The sequence below is a fragment of the Mytilus galloprovincialis genome, chromosome 6 (assembly GCF_965363235.1).
Source record: "Mytilus galloprovincialis chromosome 6, xbMytGall1.hap1.1, whole genome shotgun sequence".
Lineage (NCBI taxonomy): Eukaryota > Metazoa > Mollusca > Bivalvia > Mytilida > Mytilidae > Mytilus > Mytilus galloprovincialis.
This window is the reverse complement of record NC_134843.1, coordinates 93301802-93321446: the sequence shown is the minus strand read 5'-3', so window position 1 is coordinate 93321446 and position 19645 is coordinate 93301802. Positions and strand designations below refer to the sequence as shown.

Sequence of the window (19645 nt, the reverse complement as noted above, 5' to 3'; positions counted from 1 at the left end):
AGCTATAAAAAGCCCCGATAAGACAATGTAAAACAATTCAAACGAGAAAACTAACGGCCTTATTTATATAAAAGAAAATGAACGAAAAACAAATATGTAACACATGAACAAACGACAACAACTGAATTACAGGCTCCTGACTTCGGACAGGCACATACATAAATAATGTGGCGGGGTTAAACATGTTAGTTAGTCGGTTAAACCATGTGATTGAAAACAATAGACTGAACAGATTATTAACACTTTCAACTATCAATAGGGTCAAGAAAAATTTTTGAAATGATAAGTTCATGTAAGCGTTAACTTTGGTACAGTTACGAAATTTTAGTGATATTGATCCTAAAACATTAAACCGGTCATGATCTAAGTTTGTGAATTATGTTTGCAGTTATCTTGACATGCATTGTGACGTGTCATCGTATTCATTTTATATTAAAAAACTATAGCAGTTATATTAGAAAAGTATCGCATTCATAAATTTTTGATATTAAAAAATCATCGCTATGATAAAAGACAAATATCGCATTGATATTTTAAAATATAGCAGTATCGTTGACTTATAGGTGATTTTGGCGTAGCAAACAATTGAATTCATCTCAATTGCATTCCACTGAATTTGCTACATGATATTTATAGAGTGTGTACATCTACAAATGATAAATCGTGCATTTATGTTTTATTTATTCAATAATTCAATTTTCTCGTTTAAATACACCTTGCTTGTTATTACATAAAATAACTCATGAAAATTATACACCAGACGTATGTCGTGTTAAATGTCACCCTGTTTTAAGAAAAGAGTCATTACTTTATACCGAGAAATCTGCCTTTCTTCGTACAAATGCTAACATTCGTCTGAAATTTCCCACAATGCAACTCGTTGATATAAGACAATATCGCTCGCTGATATAAGAAAAGATTTTATCGAATCGCTTCTTCCATAGACTGGGTGTTTGCAAGACAGAAAACACACTAGAAAAAAATATTTTAAAATCCTTTGATAAATTAAAAGATGACTAATAGGAAAAACTTTTATTTGATAAAATGACCTCTTTTCGCTTTCCTTAGCATAAAAACTTGAAGGACACAGTACTCTGGGCAATTTTAAACAAGTTGCAAACTATAAAAAAATATTCTTTACTGTGTTAGTAAAATTAATAAACATGAAAAACAGAGAGAAAAGTATATAAAAAAGTATTAGTCAAAATCAAAAACAAATCACAAGGTCTCGAATCCACGGTTAAATTTAAAATAAGTGTCACCATGCAATGGCTTGGACTCCTGGTGATGAACATGGCCATGGTCAATTAGTTTATTGGTCTAAATACTAGTAGTTGTTCGAAACATCTAGTGATCTATAGAGTTTGGGTGCTGTGATAGATTTTACAACAACTTTTTGACATTAATGTGTAACAATAATCCACATTTTGTCCATCCGTTGTCTGTTCATCTTGCTCTAAGACTGAAGAAACATTTTTGCGATTGGCGGAAATACGGCTACACCTGGTTTGATTATACGTAGCAGAAGATAAACATGTAATAATGCCTATCAAAACTTCATAAAACCTAGAAATGCGTACCATGAAGCGTAATGTCCCGTACAAAAATCTTATAAAATGTAGCATATACGTACTAAACCGTAATAAGACTAAGTGATTAGAATCAAATACGTTTTAGTACGAATTCGGTTTACGTTTTTAATACGTATTTATACGTTCCTTCTATGTTTTACTGCGTTTTTCTACGTCCCTACTTCGTTTTTAATTAAGTCCCGTTTTTATTGTGCAGATTACAAACGGAACCGATCACGTATCAATCCAGGCTTAACTTCAAATATCGAAATTCATTTTTTAAGAATTGTAAATACCAATTAATGTATTGCACGGAAGGAACCAAACCATCATCTCAAACACATCTACCTAGTTTTCTGTTTGGGAAAACGGAGCATTGAAAATGAGTGCTTTTGATTGCTGGAAATATATAATGATTCCTTATAACACTCGTGCAATTGGATGTTTCTAGGTCTGTTTAATTTCATAGTATAATATATATATTAATAATCTTTTTTATCTGTATATGAATAAATTTTGGGGGATCGAATTAAGCAAATACACGATTTAACTTTGTTTTACATTCACAGTTTACATTCGTGTCCTTTTAGTAAATTAACACACACAAAAGAGTTACGAAAGATACCAGAGGGACAGTCAAACTCATAGATCGAAAATAAACTGAAAACGCCATGGCAAAAAATAAAAAGACAAACAGACAAATAATAGTTCAGAAGACACAACATAGAAAACTAAAGACTAAGCAACACGAACCCGACCAAAAGCTGGGGGTGATCTCAGGTGCTCTGGAAGGGTAAGCAGATCCTGCTCCACATGTTGCATCCGTCGTGTTGCTTATATTATTACAAATCCAATAAATAGTCTAATTCAGTAGGTCACATTGGTGAAAAGGGAAGGGCTTTGTTGTTACGACATAAGGAACATATCCGATATCATCTGTGAAACGGTTATTCTATAACGGTCAACCAACTCGTGATGGCTTACGTAAATTTTACGAAGGAATTATTTTAACTTCACCACATGGAACTTTTGTTTTAATAGTTTCCTTGTGAGCAGCAATCCATAATCCATGCATAATCCATCTCTATTTAATGCGTTAAATTAGAGGTCACATGAATATGGATTCAATGAGGTCGAATAGTTGTCAATTCGTTTTTTTGTGTTTTATCATTAGATTTTGCCATTTGATTAGGGACATTCCGATTTGAATTTTCCTTTGAGTGCAGTATTTTTGTGATTTTACTTTTCACAGGTAAATAATTGATATTTCTTAGTTAATTTCGATAAAATCGAAGCATATACTGGCTGCGAAAGGCAGTTCTTATTTCACTATTTCACTTTCATAAATGATTGAAAAAAAATTCATATATTTTTTTAGATATATTTCGTAGCTAGTTCCCCTTTAAAACTCAAAGCAACAAACATCCAGATTAATTAAGCCTATCATGTTAAAATTCTTCTTATTATCAGTATCCGGGATAACTCACGCACTATTATTCATATTTTACAAAAGTTCATCTGTCAAGGTCTGTTGTTTCCCTCTTTCGTGGAATTAGATAATTGTCATAAATATCCCTAGGCATATAAGTGTTGCGTCAAATAGGACTGTAAAATTTTCCAAAACTCTGGAGTGACAAACCAGAATTTGTTTTGAATCTTTACAATAGTGTTACGTTTGTAGTAATTTGATCGAAACAAACTCGAGCTAGTGCATGATATAAAAATGACAAAAACAAATAAAAAAAAAAAACGGGTATCATATACTCCTTTAGAAATTTGACCCTAAAAGATACATGTAGTTATGAACGTATTTTTTGTGTATTTTTTTGGTCATATTGTTCTTCATTTTCATATATTTATGCAGGCTTTCAATATTCAGTTTTAATCGTTCTTAATAAAGAGAATTAGAGAAAAGCGTCTAGGACTAACTATTTTTTGTAATAAAATTAACGGTATCAATTTTCTAGCACCAGATGCGCATTTCGACAATACATGACTCTTCAGTGATGCTCGAGGCCAAAATATTTGAAATCCAAAGCTTATATAAAAGACGAAGAACTATAATCCAAAAGGTCCAAAAAGTATAGCCAAATCCGTGAAAGGAATCAGAGCTTTGCATGAGGGAGATACATTCCTTAATTTATAATAATTTCTATCATTTTGTAACAGCAAAGGTGTAGGTTCAGTAAGACCCCTTTTTGGCCCCAAAATATAGCAGTTTTACAAAATTGTGAAATTGTAATCTTTTAGCTATTTATTGGAAAGTAAAATGCTTCTTCTACATAAATATGGGCTGTTTTTGACAATAAAATGCACATATATCGGGTACTAGAATCATTAAGTCATGCTAAATTACTGAAATCTTCACAATTTTAGCATTTCAGTTAAATTTTAGGCGGTTTTTGTCCTAAATGAAAGTGGCCGCAGTCGTGTTCATTCATGATATTGAAATGTTAGTTGTATTTGATGATATTACATAACATATATAAAGGTTGTGGATGAACACGGATGCGGCCACTTTCATTTTTGACAAAAACCATCTGAAAAGTGACGTTTTTTGGCATATTTAATAGATTTTTTCATATTTAAGCTTGAATCGGAGCGTTTTTAATGACTAAATCAGTTAAAATTTTTCACATAAATTAATCGAATCAATTGAAAAAGACACTCAAGTGTTTAAAAAGTGTCCAAAATCTTTTGTTAGATGAACCTGAAATTTGAGGCCAAAATCGGCCCTTACCGGACCTACTCCTTTTAATAACACAAAAAATCCATATTTTAATGCCAGTACCGAAGTACTGGCTACTGGGCTGGTGATACCCTCGGGGACTAATACTGCTGAGTACTCCGGGTGCGCGTTTTGTCTTCAAAAGACTTATTATATATATGTGGTTTGCAAAACAGTTGAAAGACCAGATCAAATAAAAAGTTCTAATGATTTTGATATTTAATGAACCGTAATTTTACAGAGAACAACCCCATCTTGATAGTTTATGTTAGCACTGAAGAGTTGCCGTCTTGTCTAGAACGGGAACGAAAAGTGGATTAATACAATCATATTCAGTTTTACCACGAATGTCAACTAGGGGATATTTAAGAATTAATTATTACAAATATTTACCTGCATTCACTAAAAAGGGAGATGCCCGTTAAAAATCCAGTTAATTTGAAGGTTAAATGCAGACTGGCTATTATGTAATCTATTTATCATAATAACTCTGATAAAACTTTGGCGCAAAACATTTACATCTGTCTGTGTAATATGTTTTTTTTTTATTAAATGACAGTACGCAGTTCCGTAAACTTTTCAATTATCATTATTTCAAGTTTGTTTACACCATAATTAATTATTTTTTGTTAAAATTTTTGTGTAGAAAACAATCGAAGTAAAGCAGTCTATTCGTTGAAAAAGATAATAGTCGGTCTTCCTTTTAGCTCATAAGGATTTAGGTTACACCCGGTATCCAATATACATAGTAATGTCATTTATGGAGCAAGGGCTCAGAATGAAAACGTATCTAACATTTTTTTTATATTTATCCCTTGTTTGGACTTGGACTTGGATTAAAAATATTTACTGTTACAACTGAAAGGAATAATGATTTGCTGGCAAAACAACCGCTAATGAATAACTTAGATGTTATGAACGAGTTTGCAAGGCTTGAGCACTGGAGTAACCTATGTAATATATCACAAACTGGACACAATGACTTTAAGATTGTATGTATCATTAAACGTAATTCAAGTATAAAGTTATCAGAATTTAGAAGATTTACCTATCGAGTCTCATCAAATATCAGATTTGACTTATCCGTCACTTGTGAAGATGGTATCATACACTTTCCTTGGCCGTTCAGAGCAAACAAACTACATAGAATTTATATCAAAGACTGCAGAATTAAGGATTACAACACTGAATTCAAGAATCCAATGATAGACCGTATTCCAGACACAATAACATATCTACAAATGGATAACGTAACAACTATCCTACGAATGGAAGAAGTATACGATTCACTGTCCAAAGCTAACTCCCCTATAACAAGAGCTGCAGAATGTGGACCAGAGAATGCTGTTGTCATAATTCGGAGAGGGACAAAGACAACACTTGAAGATATGCAAAACAATAATTTGTTTAACTTCAGTTCTGCATTGACGAATGATAAACATTACTTTGACATTCAAAAAAGAACCTGTTTGTACAACAATCTTGAGGTTTTTGAAATCGGTGATATAGACTTAGAAAGAAAAGTTGTAGATAAAATAGTTCAAGTAGACGTTGCCGAAAATCTCAAAATTTTGAATTTTTCGGGAAATGGTATGTCTGATACTCTTTATAAACTACAAGGCTGGCGACTACGATTCCCAGTGATGGACTATATAGACCTCTCAGATAACAACATAAAATACCTTCCAATGATACGAGATTTTGGATGGACCGTTAAAGAGACAAAATCAGTCGGAATTATAGATCTTAGGCGTAATAAGATAACTTCATTAACAAAAGGTATGATAGACTCGTTCTCAACTCACAAATTTGTTAAAGTCGACATCAGTGAGAATCCGTTCTTATGTGACTGTGGAATAATTGCAGTACTGGAATATATATCTTCAAAGACTATGCCAAAAGCTTATGATTACCTACGGTCGCTTGAGTGTGCAAATCCCTCAAACGTCCGTGGACGTAAGCTTATAAGTCTGTCTCCTACAGAATTAAATTGTAACAAGGATACAGTCGTAAACTTTCCAGTTGTTATTTTGATCATCATAACAATAACATTGGTCATCATTACTTTGTTGACATTAATCTATTTCAGAAATAAGATCAAGGTAAATTTATTTTCTATACTAAATAAAAACGTGGCAACGTAACAATGCCTTCAGTGTATCCTTATTGCTGAAATGCTTGTTTGATTAGGAACACCGATTTATTACGAACGTAACAATAAATTTGTGGCTACAGTAATGTAGTGTTATTGTGACGTTAATGCATTTCAATGATGCTTGGAATAGTAAAATAACATGTCCCGTATTTATGTAATAAGTTAAAATACAAAATGAAAACTTTTATTCTTAAAAAATTCAATGTTACAATATTATATACAGATAACAGTAACAGATTATATATTTAAATTGTAATAGCTGCTTCTGTATATGAAGTATGCACTCAATTCCGACTCATTTTGGAGTTGCCATGGCATACGAGTGACGCCACCATATGCATATCGGTTTTGCAAAATAAACAGTTGGACTGGGCAATTTCTCTTTTTGAAGTTATATAATTATTGAAAGCCTGCATTGCTTCAGGTGAAATTTTTGTTTTATATTCTTGAAATAATTTATATGTTTGTCTACAATTCTTGTCAGAAACATCTGATGTTGTATTATGTTTTGTTCTTTTATATTATATCTTTTTTGTCCATTACTGACGTTAGGTTCAACTCGGCTTTTCATATCTAAGTGAACATTGCTGAAATGAAAAAAATTAATAGAACATAAAATAACTAGTCAAGTACATGACTTTTTGTCAAGGCAATTGATTTTGATATTTGCCGACAGGTTTTAGCAATATTCAGCTGAAAATGAACCGTCCAGATGATTTGTGATCAAATGACTTTTGAAATATCTTCTTGAATCCGTCGAATTGACAATGTCTGAAACCGTTGATTGTTTCATTTTCTCTGATGTCTCAAACATGACGTGGAGTGTTCAATTTGAAATAATAAATGACCCAGTAGTCATTTTTTCCATTCACGCTGATTTGCATTTCATAATTTTGTTTAGTCTCGTCTAAAGTATGATGGCCTTCGTCCGGATATTTTTTTATTGAGATGTTGTTAACAGTGACCGGAAATTAAGATACGATCTTGGTAATCGATCCTTTAAATAAACTTATTCTTAATACAGGTTACCGATTTAACACTGTCATTACATCTTTGAAAAATGTTTTTATTGGTATTAATATTGATTTTGTTATCAGTAAATAGTTATCAAAGGTACCAGGATTATAATTTAGTACGCAAGACGCGCGTTTTGCTACATAAGACTCATCAGTGACGCTCATATGCAAATATTTATAAAGCCAAACAAGTACAAAGTTGAAGAGCATTGATGATCCAAAATTCCAAAAAGTTGTGCCAAATACGGCTAAGGCAATCCATGCCTGGGATAAGAAAATCCTTAGATTATTCGAAAAAATTCAAAGTTTTGTAAACTGGAAATTTATAAAAATGACCACATGATTGATATTCATGTCAACACCGAAGTGTTGACTACTAGGCTGGTGATACCCTCGGGGACGAAACGTCCACCAGCATTGGCATCGACCCAGTGGTGTAAATAGTTATGAACGGTACCAGGATTATAATTTAGTACGCCAGATGCGCGTTTCGTCTACATAAGACTCATTAGTGACGCTCATATGAAAATATTTATAAAGCCAAACAAGTACAAAGTTGAAGAGTAAATTATAATTTACTTAATATTATTGTTATATACAAACACACTTTTAAGAATCTACAATCTATGTTTTCTCCAAAATTGAGAATGGAAATGGGGAATGTGTTAAAGCGACAACAACCAGACCATAGAGCAGACAACAGCCGAAGGGCACCAATGGGTCTTCAATGTAGCGATAAACTCTGGCACCCAGAGGCGTCCTTCAGCTGGCCCCTAAACAAATATTATACTAGTTCAGTGATAATGGCTGACTGTTTAGGACGTCTTTACACTAAATTCATGGGGTGTTTGATGTGTACTGGTTGATAATTTAGTCTTAGATGCTGTTTTTTTAATTAGTTGTTATTGACTTTGAACTAGCTGTCAGTCAATGCGAGCTTTCTCAGATCTGTATGTGATGTCTTTTTGTTGTTGGGATGTACAAGTACAGTCACGTTCCCATGTTATTGTTATATGTATTTGTTTCCATCTGATTGCCCTTTTCAACTGATTTTATAGTTTGTACTGTTTCACCACTGTCCCAGGTAAGGGGGTAAAGTGAGTATCACGCCACATTCTGTATGTATGTCCCAAGTCATGAGCCTGTTTGACAGTGGTTGTTGTTTGTTGCTGTGTTATAAATTTGGTTTTCGACAAACAAACGATCACAACAGTAAACACACCTTATTTCATAGTTACTAGAACACACCCGCGAAATCGCGGGCATATGCAGCTTGATGACTGTTGTAGGATGGTTTTTTGTAAAAGATATTATGTATGGAGAATTTCATAAAAGGTATCAAAAGCCCTCTCCCTTTTTCCAAAGTCCGATGTTTGTTTCCTTTCTGCTAAATTTAATTATTTTCGTGTGTCTGGCCTCAGACCACAATTATTCTTCTCCTTTGCTACAATGCTTCTTTTGGTAAAAGTCAAATCAAATTAACAATTTGCACCGTTTCAAACATGAAATAAATGTAACTGCTTATATATAGACCATTATTAGTCTAATAAAATATGCTTCTAGGACAATCCATCAGTGTTTTCTTTTTCTTTTGAGAGCCTTATTAACATGCCAATGGTAGGATATGAATCATGTATAAATGACTAAGGCTAATTTGAGGGGTGGTCGGACGGGTACTGATCCCGAGATCCCGGGCTTAAAACCATGAAATCCCGCGATGCAGAATTTAAAGAAATGCATATCCCGAAATCCCGAAATCGAAAAATATATTCCCGGATCCCGTAAGGATCAATCCCCAAATCCCGAGCTTAAAAACACCCGATCCCGACGCCCCGAAAAAGGTTCTGCCTACTTCTAATCTCTACCTTACTTTCATTTTTGCCAAATCACTATTCTCCCTTTCAACAATAAATTGTTATGCCCCATTTATGGGCATTATGTTTTCTAGTCTGTACATCCGTTCGTTCGTTCGTTCGTCCGTGTCTGTCCCGCTTCAGGTTAAAGTTTTTGGTCGAGGTAGTTTTAGATGAAGTTGAGCATGTTTTTACTTATTTTAATATATATGCAAGTGGTATGACCCCTTAAATAGTAAAAATTTCAAAGAAAACAGTAGACAGAATCAGGGCCGACTTTCTATACTAACATACTAACATAGAAAGTCCCTGACAGAATACAGACAGTCTCTATATATTAAAGTAGTATAATCGTAGTTTACATGTAGATAAACGCGAAAAATAATTGTCTTCTCTAAGGAGTATAATAGTTGTGGTTCTTGAGATCTAAACACCATGATATGAAACGCGAAAAATAATTGTCCTCTCTAAGGAGAAATAAAAGCTGTGATTCTTGCGATCTAAACACCATGATATTGAGAACGCTCTGAATGGCTTATTTTTTTCCCCATTTTTGTTATCCATCATAAGATTGGTTGTACTTGTGTCAAATGTTTTACTTATTTTATATATATACAACTGGTATGACCCCTTAAATAGTAAACATTTAAAAAAAACAGTAGACAGAATACAGAGAGTCTCTATTATGATATATTAAAGTAGTATAATCGTAGTTTACATGTAGATAAACGCGAAAAATAATTGTCCTCTATAAGGAGGTATAATAGTTGTGGTTCTTGCGATCTAAACACCATGATATGGAAAACGCTCTGATTGGCTAATTTATTTTTCATTTTTGTTATCTATCATACGATTGGTTGTATTTGTGCATCTTTAAAACCGGAAGTCTTATCTATGACTAAAAGTCAGTCCGATGACGGAATCATATCCGGACTCCTTTTTTGTCGTTTTTCTCCCAAAATAACTCAATCTGAATAATCATAAGAATGGATGACAAATGCGACTATGCATGTTACCTATAGGACACAGAGGCATGATGATTGATTTATTGTGGAAGGAAGAGAAGCGACACCCAAAATGAGGTCTTCTCGTTTAATAGTATAGATGTATTTTAATGTGTCCATAATATATGTATATAACAGCACAATGCAGAGGCTTACTTATAAATGAGTATGTGTTGTACGATATGTTAATTGCTTTATTCGTTTATAATATTTGTTTCTTAATGCAGCTAATAAACAACAAATTCGTCTCATCATTTTTTGTATATTGTAATAAGAATTGCTTTAGCCAAAAGAAACTCTTGAATTAGGCATTTTGAAATAGAATAATTGTTACTGGATCAATGTGAAAGAGAAAACAAGTTGATATCTACTCTGCAAAATTTTATAGCAACATTTGTGTAAAGATACTAGGTGAAAAATAAGAAACTAAATTCGTCTGATCATCATGGTTGTCTTCGGGCCAATATATTCCAGCCAGTAATTGTCTCTTTGATCATCGTTTAACAAGGCATTGGAACCATCCTTGTACCACCATGGTCCATGGCTTTCGAAATAATTTTATCCTCTATCGTTGTCGCGATCTATTGCTGAGAATTTGGCAAATGACTGTCGTTGTAAAGCGTCACCTTAATGAGAAAAAGCGAATATACATTATATTGTAACATGTCGAACAAAATTTGTTGTTTTGGAGGGCGTTTAGTTTGAAATATTTCATGCATATTTAGAACGATATAAAAATAAAACAACAAATAATGTTTGCAAGGTAGGTACACCTGGTTGAAATGACATGCCTTGAAGAATAACCTACAGAGGAAGAAGATACCAAGTAAACAGCACAAACATAAGTAAAACAACAATATCATGACCAAAGAAACATACACCAGTCCAAAGAAACAATACACAGGTATCTATCAGGGTTTCAGCAACAAGAACCCTACTAAAATAAGGAATGAAATCAGGGAAGGTATGTATCTCAGATCCAACGGTAGACTCGTCATGTTACGAATGGAAAGAATGGTAACAAATCGCATTCAGGGATGTTACAATAGAAAAAAAGAGTATGTAGCAACACTCTATGAAGTATATCATGAAACGCAAGCACTTAATATTGTATCAAATGTGAGATATACATTCCAATAGAGGCCTGCTAAAATGTTTTCACACAAAGTTAACAATGACAAAATTGAAATCATCTCTTTGCACGTTAAAATCAGTTCATAACATATCTCAGATGTTAATTTCGATATGTAAGTTAAAAATATAAATAACACTAAGTAGTTGATGGTGCATATGCGTTCAAAATAGTCGCCAAACTTTGAATTATTCATTGAAAGGACATCATTTACATATCTGAACGTTAAGTTAAATAAAAATACCTGCCTCTTTTCATTTTTTAGTAGCTCCTGAATAAAGTCTACATCATGTTAAAAGCGGCCAGAGGATAGGCACAGTCTATTCTCATAATAATGCTGATTGTCCTCAAGACGTAACAAATCTATTAAAAACAAAGGTTGTCATCATTTCAGTTTCAGATAACCTTTTTCTTTAACAATTATAAACGAGCCTTCGGCGAGTTTATTTTTACTTTTTATGTTAAAAATGACGAGAGCTGATTTCAAGCGATATTTCATTCTCACAAAGTTGTTAAATCTATTTCTCTTATGGTCAACACTCTCATTATGTAAACTTAAAAATTCCGCAAATTGTTGATCTACTCCATTTGAACATTCCAGTATGAAACATTTGGCAAAAAGAAGATTGTCAGGTGGAAAGTGTGAGTGTTTTGTATATTTTTGAAGAAATCACATATGTCCCTCGACATGGACGAAATGTACATTATCTTTCCCCTCTAAAGTCATCATTGACCTAACGAATAATCAATTGAAATGCCTTAAAGTCTAGTTAAAACTAGATGCTGGTTAAGCCAATCAAATTAACGCAGTTTTTCGTATCACACTCCATGCTCTTCAACTTTGAACTTGTTTGGCTTTATAAATTTTTCGATTTGAGCGTCACTGATGAGTCTTATTTGGACGAAACGCGCGTCTGGCGTACTAAATTATAATCCTGGTACTTTTGATAACTATTTAAACCACTGGGTCGATGCCACTGCTGGTGGACGTTTCGTCCCCGAGGGTATTACCCGCCCAATAGTCAACATTTCGGTGTTGACATGAATATCAATACTGTGGCTAACATGTTTAACCCCGCCACATTATTTATGTATGTGCCTGTCCCAAGTCAGGAACTTGTAATTCAGTGCTTGTCGATTGTTTCTGTGTTACATATTAGTTTTTTGTTCATTTTATTTTTATATAAATAAAGCTGTTAGTTTTCTCGTTTGAATTGTTTTACATTGTCATATCGGGGCCTTTTATAGCTGACTATGCGGTATGGGCTTTGCTCATTGTTGAAGGCCGTACAGTTACCTATAGTTGTTAATGCCTGTGTCATTTTGGACTTGTGGACAGTTGTCTCATTGGCAATCATACCACACCTCCTTTTTTATAGTGAGTTTTAATGCACAATTACTTTCATATTTGAAAAATTCTCTGGGCCCAAAATGCAGGATCTACTTTCCTTCTGAAAAACATGAGATCATCCCATGTTTTATTGGGTTTCGTGTTGCTAAGTTTTTAGTTTCTATGTTGTGTTATGTAGACTGCTGTTTGTCTTCTCGTCGGCTTTCGTTTTTCGCTATGGCTGTGTCGGTTTATTTTCGACCTTTGAGTTTGATTGTTCCTTTAGTATCTTTTGTCTCTCTTTTAAAATTTTACACCTCCTTGCAAAAGTACAGACGCGTACTGTACATGGAGGAATTTGTGTATAGTTAAAAAATAAATAGAGACAATATAGTTTTGCAGAAGCAAAGTTATGGGAGTAAACAGAGCTGCACACATATTAAGAGAATCGTGTATGGCCGAGTAGAGATCGAAGAAAGGCCGAATGTGGTCGCGTAGAGATCGGGTATTGGTCGAGTTGGTCTGGAATCAAAAGAATATAGAAGTCGCAGTGATTATGAAGCGGTCGGGCATTGGTCGAGTTAATCTGGACCACATATGGAACAGATTGGTGTTGATCGGGAAATGATCGGAAATAAGTCGAGCAAAGATCGAAATGATCGAGTACTGATCGGTAAAGAACATTTGTGCTTTTGTATTCCGACCAAACTCGATCTCTACACGATCCTTTCTCGATCAATTCAACCGTTACTCGACAATTTCTCGATCTCTTCTCGAGTGACTGGCTTCTCGATCCTTACTCGAATGTTTTTGACATGTCAAAAACTCTCGGGTAGAAATTCAGATCGATGCCGACCAAGGTAGACCACCCCAAACATTCTTCTCGATTGAGTCAGACCAGTCTCCCGATCGCTTAATTTGTCTTGATCGGGATTGATCGAGTTGGTCTGATCGGCAGTGTGAACCTAGCTTATACGATGAGGTAAATTTGGTCTGGTCGAAATCAGACTGAGATCGAGTAAAGTTGATTTGGTCTAGCGAGTCGAGTAAAGATCGTGTAGAGATCCTGAATTGGTCGGAATTATCGAATATGAATGCAATTAGTGTTCGGGTTTGAGTCGTGATGGAGTCGTTAAGGAATCATGAATGGTCGAGAATAGGTCGTGTACAGTCGGATAGCAGTCGGGTAAAAGTCGTAAACAGGCTCGATAAAGAATTCTATTACGATTGGTCGTGGTTATTTGGACAATTGGGATCATCGAGTTGATCTGATCGGTAGTGTGAACCCAGCTTTAAAGGGAAGCACGTTAATGTGTTTAATAATATAAATTACATCATGTAAAACATACATTTCTTTGTGGTAAAATAATATATCGAAGTAAAAATACATTATCTGATCCATTTTCGTACCCATGGCGTATTCTTGTTTAATTTTAATGGTTTGAGGGATTTGTGGTTAATTATTATCTAGCAGTGCCGGTCATTTAAGGCGATCGACACTGAATGTTTATCTGAACAGAATATTTATATCCACATACAGAATATGGTTGGATTTCAAAGTTTTCGATATTAACGTACTGGATATGATTCCCATTTCGAAACTTTCGATATCATCCGTACTTCATATCGCTCAGATTTCAGAGATTTCGATATCAGCGTTCTGAATGTAGTTCAGATTTCGTAGTTTCCGATATCCCCATACGTGATATAATTCAGTTTTCATAGCTTTCGAATGTACCATTCTTAAAATAATTCAGATATCGATGCATTCGATATTACCTTATTGGATGTAGTACAGATTATAAATAGAGGTATCAACTTTAATATTGCATATAGTTCAAATTTCGGTGTTTTCAATGTCACCATGTACTTGATATAGGTAAGGTGTCGAATTTTCGATTATCACCGTACTGAATATAATAATAATTCAGATTTCGGGAGCTTCCAATATCCAAGTATCATAGACATAGATATGATTTCAAATTCTCAATATCACCGTCATTGATATAATAATAATTCAGATTACGGGTGCTTTCGATATCCCCGTATCCTAGATTTATTAAGATTTAGATTTTTTTCAATTAACCTTACTGGATATACTAATTATTCAGATGTTTGGAGCTTTCGTTATCCCAGTATACTAGAAGATACAGTTAACATTTTTAATTTTACAACATCCAAGTACTGAATATAATAATTCCGATTCCGGAGCTCCAAAAATCAACAAAACTGGTTTCGTTTTGTGAGTGTATGGTTGATGATCTCATCGCCAATTGTGTTCTAGTTCTAGTTTTTTTTAGCATTGTTTTTTATGCTTGATTTTTTTGCGAGATCTTCTGTTTTGTGCAGATTGATTTTTCCAGTAAAAAAAATATGGTTAATTCTTGCAAATAGATATTTAATTTTTCGGACACAAGAAGTTCAATCATATTCAAAAGTAACTGTTTGAATGATTTAATTTACAATTCCTTGATATGTTAATAAAATTGTGTTCATTTTGTAGTTTTATTTCATAACACTTATAAACCTAACTACTGTCGCATTCATGACATTTAAATAAACAAATCTGAAGCTGCTATATGTATCTAACATAAAGATTCAACTCAATATAAAGTACAAACATACAAGGTATATCTGACAACACAAATAAATTAATCAGGTTGTGAAAGGTGCAATCAACAAAAAATCATTTGATCATCAAATAAGCTTGTAAATAGACTGTATTAGCTTTTCGAAAATCTCGTTATCTACAATAAAAATGGGAATTTTGTTTTTTTCGGTTATCTTAGTTATCATTAATCAGATTAAATGTCAAAGTCTCAATTGTCATTTAGATTTGTTTTGTTAGACATGCCACAACGGTCGCTTTCATGTTTGTTCGATTTTTTTTTATTAGTTTGATTGATCACCCAATTTTGTCAACATACCGGAGCTCAAACAACAGGGAGTATTAGCAGTATACAACAAGGTTAAATTCGCCATTTTCGTCGGAGAATTTCTATACCAAGTTTAGAATATGACAGTTGTTATCCATTTGCTCCAGTTGTTCATAAAGTCTAACATTTACCTTGGAGATCAGCTTTTTGTTGTACTGTTTTAATCGTTTCAAAGTACTATAGTTAAATAATTTATTTTGAACGAATATTGAACTTAGTGACTATTCTTTTACTATTAAGTCCGACAGTTGGTTTTGCGTACAAGGTTGAAACAATCAGAAGCTGATTTATAGTCTGTAGACCAATTCAACAGGGTGGGAAAGAATGAAAAAAATATGAAAAATACGTTGAACAATGTAATGAAACTACTATCATAATCATAAATTAACTGTTTACAAGACTTTGATTTTTTCTAAATACTAAGACCTTTCTACCTCAGGATTAGATTACCTTAGATGTATTTTGCAATTTGTTAGGAATTTTTGGTTTTCAATGCTCCTCAACTTCGTACTTAATTTGGTCTTTTTAACTTTTTTTTTATACGAACGTCTGGTCAAAATGCAAAATTTCAATCCGGTTATCTATGATGAGTTTATTTCTCCATGCACGCCGAATTCCGTCATCGATAAAAAAAAACAAAAAAAAACAACAACCACGAAATAGCCAATATTGCTGAAATTATTGTAAAACACTTACAAAAGAATCTATCTCAGACATTGATTTTGATTGCCTCTTGATATCTTCTCTCTGGTTTTAAAAAGAATAGTTATAGGCAGTCATAGTTAAGGATATAATAAAAAAAATATGAGGTCATATGCCAATGAGAGACCATATGACACAGACGTTAACATATATAGGTCATTGTACGGCCTTTAACAATGAGTAATACACATACCGCACAATCAGCTGTAATAGTTCTCGAAATGACAAATGAGATAACTAACGGACTGATTTATGTAAAAAAAAAACCACCAATGAACGAAATATAAATATGATAAACAGCAATAAACGACATACACTGAATTACAAGCTCCTCACTTGGAACAGGTACATACAGAATGTGGCGGGTTTAAACATGTAGATGTAGTATTTAATATGTAAGGAAAACTAGGTGTGTATTTTTCAAACAAACACAAGATCATTTCTACTGCTTCTGCAGACCTAAGAAATTCAAAATTTTAATTTACCAACATTGAGAAAAACACAAACACAATATCAAATTCACAAAATTCCAACCACTTCAAACCGCCAAGAAACAACCAGGACACTCACATAAACAGTGTGAAAATTCCCGTAAACTTTGAGAACTGTTTTTGATTAAACTACAACAGACAGCATATCTTCTTGGTCTTAATGACAATATCATGGGCCAAGGGAACATATCTAAAACTTTTCTATTGATATTATAACTATTGTTGATAAAAGACAACGCAATGAAAGGTCTCACGGCAATCGCTTTAACAGATATTTTATATTCTATTTTGTGAAGTTATCTGTGACCTCACTTTGTGTGGCGTTGATACATTCGTGTGACGCACAATCATAATTCTATTGTGGTAAACTTTGCAATGTCGTATATTAATTGTATTCTGTGGTTTACATGTTGAAGTGTACTATTATCATGATTATAATATTTATTTATGTGTTTCTATGTCCTGAGTGTTCTTGCATTTATTTGTACTACATTCCTGTCACGTAAGGTTGTCATTTTAGAGGTATTTTAAAAATTGCCATATACGCGGGAGGTTTGGTTAACCCTAAAACCAGGTTCAACCCACTATTATTTCTAAAAATGTCCTGTACCAGGTCAGGAATATAGTAGTTGTTATCATTTAGTCCGTTTCTATGTATGTTTGTTTTTGTAGCAGGTCAGTGTTTCTGGTGTATTGTTGTCTTCCTCTAATAGTTGACGTGTTTCCCTCAGTTTTAGTTTGTGATCACGATTTGTTTCAGTTAAATCTGTTTATGGCTATTGAACAGCGGTAAACTACTATTGCCTTTATGTAGTCATCACATCTATATATTATCATGCAAAATGGGCCAAATACCAATTAGTCAATTACAGAACATTTATAACGAGTGTGATACAGTATCGGTTTTAGTCCACGATATGAATGTACACGAATTATTACAGCCTTTTGTCGTCATAGACTGTTCCCTCAAATTGACAGACCTGAAGATTGAACATACAAATTAAATACATTGTAATAGAGGTATTGATTAGATTAAATTGTCTAGTATCATGATTCTACCGTTCAAAACTTTAAACCTCCATATTTCGATAACATAAAGCCACCGATAATTTCTTAATAAAAAAAAAATAAAATCAGAAGACGTTTCATTTTTAATTACAGGTCAGTTACATCAGACGTCAGTATAGAATATAATGCTCATTTGACACAAGACTGTGAAACATCAAAGTTATGATATGATCCATATGGACCTGTAATTACAGGGGACCATCATATTGCTCAAGACCGAGAGGTTATAAACTTAAAACAAGGGCCAAAATATCGTCCACCGTCATGTTATTAAGGATGTTCTTTCATCCTATTGTAATGCCCGCGTCACACTGTCCCGATTTTTACGCCGATGGCAACACGATTATGGAAATTTTCAAAATCGGGACTGATCGTATCCAGATCGGGCAATTCGTAGTGCCATCTTTAACCATCTTTAACCATCGGCCACTTTTTCTAACCTTCGGGGACAACTTCGGGAAGGGTTCTAAATTTTTTAACATGTTTAAAAATCCCCGAAGGTGTGTCCGATGTTGAGGGTTTGTATTGAGCTCGTATCACCATCCTCACCATCGTAATGTCACCGGGAATGCATCTTTGAACATCGTATTGCATTCGTGTTTCCATCGTTTCCATCGGGCAGCTTTGACATTGCAATGTCTACACGAATGAATCACGAAGCTACCCGAAGGTCTTACGATGGCAACACGACTTCGTGAAGACCTCGTAATGCCATCGAATAAAAGTACGAAGGCGACAAGATGGAACTACGACGGCAATAAATCCAGTTAAATGTAAGTTAATTTTCGCGCTAAAATACATTTAAAGTGGCATGCGCGATATGCACTGGTCAGTGTAATACGACAGTTAAGAAAGACGTTCACAAAACATGGAGCTCATTTCATATGATTCTATGAGAACAAGAAAGGAGACAGCGTTGTTTCTATTAATTCAAATGGAACAAGAAGAGCAGCTATTACAGGCTCAGGATTTACTTTTACAAGTAAAATATTATTTTGTGTCAATTTTTCATATCAAATAACATAATGAAAATCATAAACGCGCCTCGTACACCAACACTGCAGGTACACCTATATAGGGAAACCAACTTTTTCTTCATTATTCTGATTTTTTATGTATCGTTTGATTTGTTGTCACACGAATGTTTACTCCATAACCATTTTGTTTTCTATATGTCATATTTTGCCGCATTTGTTGCTTTCCCCACATCCTTCCTTTTGTCTATATTATTATGATATTCTCCTGAAAAGAGCTCTTTTTGAATAAAAGGGATCAACGAACCCATTACCTTCCCTTTAAGATAGATCAGTAAACATGGGCATAATTATGGGTGATTATTCAGACTAGTGCACACATTTTACAGTTCAAACAAGGCAATGCCGAGCGTGGCATCCCCTCGTATGTAACATATTGGGGACAAATATGGACACTATATATTTGTATATGACACATGCAGAAAATGGTAAATTGAATATGCATATTTGATACATAAACTATTTTTTTAGAAATCGACCAAAACATTCAGTAACTGGAAATACCTTTAATATTGTCTTTAGAACCAGCAGGTAAAAAAATGAGCAACCAATTGCCTGTGTATTATGCTATTTGAAGGAGAAAAAACAAGTCCATCTGCAAGACCTTGACCTTCGGCCTTCAACG

The 19645-nt window shown here is 33.8% G+C and overlaps 2 protein-coding genes across 2 annotated transcripts in view; one reads left to right on the top strand and one right to left on the bottom strand.

The window, feature by feature from the left end:
• Positions 1–19645, bottom strand: part of LOC143080750 (fibrinogen C domain-containing protein 1-A-like) — a 51225-nt gene that overhangs the window by 19449 nt on the left and 12131 nt on the right. The window lies entirely within an intron of this gene.
• On the top strand, positions 5196–6710 carry LOC143078490 (uncharacterized). The gene is made up of 2 exons (XM_076253351.1): positions 5196–6164; positions 6678–6710. The coding sequence occupies exons 1-2, from the start codon at positions 5196–5198 to the stop codon at positions 6708–6710; spliced, it is 1002 nt and encodes a 333-aa protein (XP_076109466.1).

Bases quoted from the DNA above. Each gene is read 5' to 3' on its own strand.
- LOC143078490 (XM_076253351.1), top strand. From the start codon at position 5,196: ATGAATAACTTAGATGTTATGAACGAGTTTGCAAGGCTTGAGCACTGG. The intron at 6,165-6,677 runs GTACTGGAATAT...TATTATATACAG, and splicing joins GTGACTGTGGAATAATTGCA to ATAACAGTAACAGATTATAT.